Below are 5,646 nucleotides of genomic sequence, written 5' to 3'. Positions count from 1 at the left end.
AGATTGCTTCCCCCTTCCGAGGATCGACCAGCTCGTGGATGCAACGGCCGGGCACGAGCTACTCACTTTCATGGATGCCTACTCCGGATACAATCAAATTAAAATGCACTTACCAGACCAAGATCATACCGCGTTTATTACAGACCAAGATCTGTACTGCTACAAGGTGATGCCTTTTGGCCTAAAGAATGCGGGTGCGACCTACCAAAGGATGGTGAACAAAATGTTCGCCAAGCAGATCGGTCGGAATATGGAAGTGTATGTGGATGACATGCTTGTCAAGAGCAAGCAGTCAAAGTCGCATCTTTCCGATCTGACCGAAGCCTTTGGAGTATTGCGCAAGTACCAAATGAAGCTCAATCCGACTAAGTGTGCTTTTGGAGTCTCTTCGGGGAAATTCCTTGGTTTTATGGTAAACAACCGTGGGATCGAGGCCAATCCAGTGAAGATAAAGGCCGTGCTCGAGATGGAGGCACCCAAGACTCTAAAGCAGCTTCAGTGCCTAAATGGCAGGATTGCAGCCCTGAATAGGTTCGTGTCAAGATCAACAGACAAGTGTCTTCCTTTCTTCAAGGTGCTTAGGAAGAAGGGACTGTTCGAATGGACAGTAGAATGTAAGCAAGCACTAGAGCAGTTAAAAGACTATCTCTGCTCGGCACCTCTACTCGCAAAACCATTGCCAGGAGAAAAACTCCACTTGTATCTGGCAGTATCTGATAGCGCCGTCAGCTCGGCACTGATCAAGCAGGAGGGTGCGAGCCAAAGCCCCGTTTATTACACTAGTAAGGCCATGACTGAAGCCGAGACCAGATACCCCCAAATGGAGAAGATGGCCCTCGCATTAGTCACCTCGGCCCGAAGACTTAGGTCGTACTTCCAAGCACACACTGTCATAGTACTTACAAACTTGCCCCTGAGGAATATCTTCAGTAAGCCTGAAACGTCAGGGCGTCTGATGAAGTGGGCAATGGAATTGAGCGAGTACGACATCCAGTTCGAGCCCAGAACTACGTTAAAAGGGCAAGCAGTGGCCGATTTTATCGCAGAGCTCACTCCATCACCTCAGTTGGCCAAGTCCGACCTCCCGTGGACGATCTACGTTGATGGATCTTCCAACGAGAGGGGGTGCGGGGCAGGAATCCTCTTGCTCGCACCAAAAGGTGAGCGATTCGAGTATGCTCTACGATTCAACTTTCGGACGTCGAATAACGAGGCCGAGTATGAAGCACTCCTGGCAGGCCTGCGCGTTGCCAAAGGGCTGGGGGCCAACCACATTAAGGTCTTTAGTGACTCCCAGCTAGTTGTAAATCAGATCAAGGAGGAGTACCAAACGAAGGACTCCCGAATGGAGAAATATCTAAGCAAGGTCAGATCGCACCTCGCTCAGTTCGGGACTTACGAGGTGAGTCAAGTTCCAAGATCTGAAAACTCTAATACGGATGCCTTAGCCAAATTGGCATCAGCGTATGAGACTGACCTGGCTAGATCGGTCCCGATCGAGATCTTGGACACTCCTTCAATCTTGGAGCCAGATGTGATGGAGGTTGATACTCCATCACCCACTTGGATGGACCCAATCGTGGAGTTCATCAAAGGAAGTCCACCGCAAGATCCGAAGGAGCAAAAGAAGATGGCTCGAAGAGCAGCTCGGTTCATACTCCGAGAAGGAATGTTGTACCGGCGTGGCTTCTCCTTGCCTCTGCTCAAGTGTGTGACTCCTGAAGAAGGCCTTTACATTCTTAGGGAAGTCCATGAAGGGGTGTGTGGAAACCACTCTGGCGCCAGGTCGTTGTCGGCCAAGGTGGTTCGACAAGGGTACTATTGGCCCACTGTCGAGCAGGATGCAAAGCAATTTGTGAAAGCTTATGACAACTGCCAGCGTTTCGCAAACATTATCCATCAACCTCCCGAACTGCTCGCCCCCATCTTGACCCCATGGCCATTTTCGCAATGGGGGTAGACATCATAGGTCTTTTTCCCCTGGGCAAAGGACAAACAAAGTTCGCCGTTGTCGCTGTGGACTACTTCACCAAGTGGGTCGAAGCCGAGGCACTATCCCACATCACAGAGTCCAGGGTCACGACGTTCATATGGACAAACATCGTGTGCCGCTTTGGCATACCCAATGCTATAGTGACGGACAACGGAAAACAGTTTGACAATGCAAAGTTCAAGTACTTTTGCAGAAAACTAGGCATGAGCCACCTCAGTTCGTCCCCTGCGCATCCAAAAGCAAATGGGCAGGTTGAAGCGATTAACAAAATCATAAAACGAGGCCTCAAGCTAAGACTGGATGCCATAAAGGGAAGGTGGGCCGAGGAGCTACCTGAAGTTTTGTGGTCATATCGAACCACCCCAAGAGAGTCAACTGGCGAAACCCCGTTCTCGCTAGCCTTTGGCTCCGAAGTTGTTGTACCAGTCGAGATTGGCATACCAACAGACACGGTAGAGCAGTACGAGCCAACAAGGAACGAGGAAGAGCTACTCCTTAACTTGGACTTATTGGAAGGGAAAAGGGAAATGGCCCAGCTGCACTTAGCAGAATATCAGAACAGAATGACCAGACATTACAATGCCCGAGTTCGACCTCGAAGTTTCCAAGTTGGACATTTGGTCTTAAGAAAAGTTCAGAGCCATGTTGGCACCCTCGACCCAAGTTGGGAGGGACCGTTCGAAGTCAAAGGCATAGTCCGACCTGGAACTTATATGCTGGCCGATCTGGAGGGAAAAGTTCTTACGCATCCATGGAACGCGGAGCACTTGAAGCGATATTGCCCTTGAAATGTCAAAATAGTCCCAAAATGGGCTTGTAAAAATTTTCAAGGGGTGGAACTTTTAATAAATGGAGTGATTTAATTTCATAACTCCGAGTTCGATTAGAAATTAAATGGGGGCCACGGACTCCCATAAGACTTAAAATCGGCAACCTCAAAACCCATGGGTTCGAGGTGCGATGTCAAAATCAATTGCGAGCCGAAATTCAATCCTTGGAACGTTAAGTTAAAGGTGCGATGTTTAAGGTTACCCACGGGTTCGAGGTGCGATGTGAGTATTAATTATGAACTCAAAATTCAAACCTTGGAACGTTCAAGTTAAAGGTGCAGTGTAAAAAAGTTCAAATTGCTTGATATTATCTTTTGGACTTCCGAGTTCGAGGAGAAATATTAAAGATTAATAAAAGAAACTCTCAAATTCATACCTTAGGAAAGAGGTGCGATGTGAAAAGAGTTGTCTCACAAGCCTTTAAACTTACAGAAAGTTATGAGTTAGAAGTGCGAGATGAATCTGTTCCTTCATAAGTTCCGACTTATACAAGCAAGTTTAAAAAGATTCTTAAAGGGAAAAGCAGTAAAAGAACAGACAGAAATGGAGAAATGGAAGTTTCATTGATTAAAAGGACAGAGCCAAGGCTTATATACCTTGCAGCTCTGCCCAAAGACTTACAAAAAGAAATATAAAGATAGAAGGAAAGAGAGCCTCAGCTACTTCCGAGGTGGGAGGACAGCTCGCCCTGAGAGCCTAGAAGGTTGACCTCCTGGGATCCACCCTGCTGTGATGGAGCCTCCTCTTGAGTTGTGCCGACCTCGGTAGGCTCTTGGCTTGGGGCATCATCTTCTTCCACGTCGGAGTAGTCAGAGTCAAGCTCCCTGACGTACTTGTCCACCAAGGATTGGGGGCCAGGAGTGCTGTTAGGCCCATAAGCCCATTTCTCAGCATACCTCTTCTTCAGATTGTCGAGGTCGAGCTGGAGGTGCGGCATATCGGCAGCAATGCCCTTCATCAGAAACTTGAAGCCTGCATCGTTGAAGTCCTTGGCAAACCCATCAAAATCTGGGTGTTGCCTGAAGGCTGCTTCCAGAAGAGTTCCATTGGAAAGGTGCTTCTTCTCCGCCTTCAGCTCGGTAGTGAGACGGCCGATCGTAGCGTTCTTCCCTTCGAAGGCCTGGAGCATGTCGTCCTTCTCCTTAAGGAGTTGGAACTTTTTTTCCTTCTCCAGCCCTTTGGTGATGGCGTGGGCAGCTCGGAGGTGGGCTGCTTTTCATCCTCCCTTTTCAACAGTTCGGCCTTGGCTTCTACCTCGGCCTTCAGTACGTCCACCTCGCCCCGAGCCTTCAGCAGCTCGCCCTTGAGCGTGGTGGCAGCCTCCAAGGCAGCAAAGGAGTTTGCCCTCTCTTTCGCTGCCAAGGCCTCCCTTCCATCCAACTCAGCCTTGATCATGATTGCTGAGTGGATGGAGGCAGTGAACGCCTGCAATACACAAAAGGCAAATTCAGGTCAGATCGAGCTATAAGACAAGAAAATAAAAGTGTAGGGGTAGATCTTACCTCAGCAGCGTGGTCGATGGTCCGTTGCAGCACGGACCCTGGGTCACTTACAAACTTGGACGCTCTCTGTAGACAGCGATCCAAGCACGCGGCCGAGATACGTGACACTTGGTCCTTCACCCCGAAGCTCGACGGTTCCACTCTGAACCGCATCTTCACGTCGGATGTCCCCCCCATCCGAGCTTTAGGGTCGTCTACCAGGTCGGCGTGGCTTGAGGGCAGGGGGCCACGAGGTCCAACCTCCGAGGAGGAGGTGGTCTTCTTCTTTTTCTTCTTCCTATTCAGAGGAGAGCCCTCTCTCACCTCACGAAGCAGTGACACGTCCAGTGCTTCAGACTCGCTCCTCGAGCGCTTCTCCCTAGAGCGCTCCCCAGTAGAATCCAGCTCGATCACTGGAGTTGGAACTTCAGAAGATGGACCTGTCTGGTCCTGAGCTGCATGCTGATCCACAGCAGGGGTAGCGGGATCAGAGCTCTGAACTGTTTTAAGGGCGTGAGCACGGCCCTTAGACTTGCGTTTCACGCTGCTCGTGAATCCACACATCATGGCTGCAATACGAATAAGATGGAATGTCAGAGGTAAAAACTTGAAGCTAAAATTGAAGTTGAAATCAAACACGGCTTACCGAGCTCGGAGTTTGGCCTTGAAGCTTCAATCGGACGAACTAAAGGATTGTAGTCCAATAGCCCTGATTCTAGCAGCAGCGTGTCTGTGACCAAGGTCCCGATCTTCTGGCCCCTTGGGAAATTGTCCTTGTAGTATTTGAGGGTGTCGAAGGTGGCTTGAGTGAGCTCGGGAATCGGCTTAATTGATACTGCACAAAGCAAACGAAAGTTCGAGTCAGATGTGAAAGTCAAGAAATCAAAAGAGAGAAAAGAAAACAAGAAAGACTCCATACCTAGGTTCCCAAACCTAGCAGGCATGTCAAAGAAGGGACGACCTGACTCGTCCTTTGCCAGCCATTCACCTGAGGCAAAGAACCACTTACCCACCCATCCTTTGATGGAGGTCGGCCCTTTGACTATACCACCCGTGCCCTTCCTCGCACACATATAGTACCAACCTGGTTTTTTGGCTATCCTCTTGGCTTCAAAACACCCAAGAAGTTGGTCAACGCTTAGAAGCTCGACCTCATCCTCGTCCCGAGCTCGCAACCAAAAAAGAATGGCTAAAGCAAAAATGACACCCCATCCATTGGGGGCCACTTGAGCAGGAGCCAGTCCAGTTTGGTTTAAGAACTCCTGAGCAAAGGGATGAAGGGGAAGTCTGAGGCCGTACTCAAACATCTTCAAGTAAAGAGTGACCCATCCCTCTGGAGGAT

At 49.5% G+C, this 5,646-nt stretch overlaps 2 protein-coding genes across 2 annotated transcripts; one reads left to right on the top strand and one right to left on the bottom strand.

The window, feature by feature from the left end:
* Positions 1–790: 790 nt before the first annotated feature.
* LOC148209821 (uncharacterized) lies at positions 791–1,960 on the top strand. Its single transcript, XM_088126999.1, has 3 exons — positions 791–895; positions 995–1,759; positions 1,841–1,960. The coding sequence occupies exons 1-3, from the start codon at positions 791–793 to the stop codon at positions 1,958–1,960; spliced, it is 990 nt and encodes a 329-aa protein (XP_087983125.1).
* Positions 1,961–3,377: 1,417 nt separating this feature from the next.
* On the bottom strand, positions 3,378–5,353 carry LOC148209820 (uncharacterized). The gene is made up of 3 exons (XM_088128107.1): positions 4,951–5,353; positions 4,326–4,873; positions 3,378–4,248 (listed from the first exon to the last, which is right to left on the bottom strand). Exons 1-3 carry the CDS (start codon positions 5,246–5,248, stop codon positions 3,895–3,897), a joined length of 1,200 nt encoding a protein of 399 aa, XP_087984233.1. The 5' UTR covers positions 5,249–5,353; the 3' UTR covers positions 3,378–3,894.
* Between the last annotated feature and the right edge of the window lie 293 nt (positions 5,354–5,646).

This window comes from Momordica charantia (assembly GCF_013281855.1).
Source record: "Momordica charantia cultivar OHB3-1 chromosome 8 unlocalized genomic scaffold, Mcharantia_2.0 BLBB01000008.1, whole genome shotgun sequence".
In the NCBI taxonomy this organism is placed as follows: Eukaryota; Viridiplantae; Streptophyta; class Magnoliopsida; order Cucurbitales; family Cucurbitaceae; genus Momordica; species Momordica charantia.
This window is presented reverse-complemented; position numbering and strand designations above follow the sequence as displayed.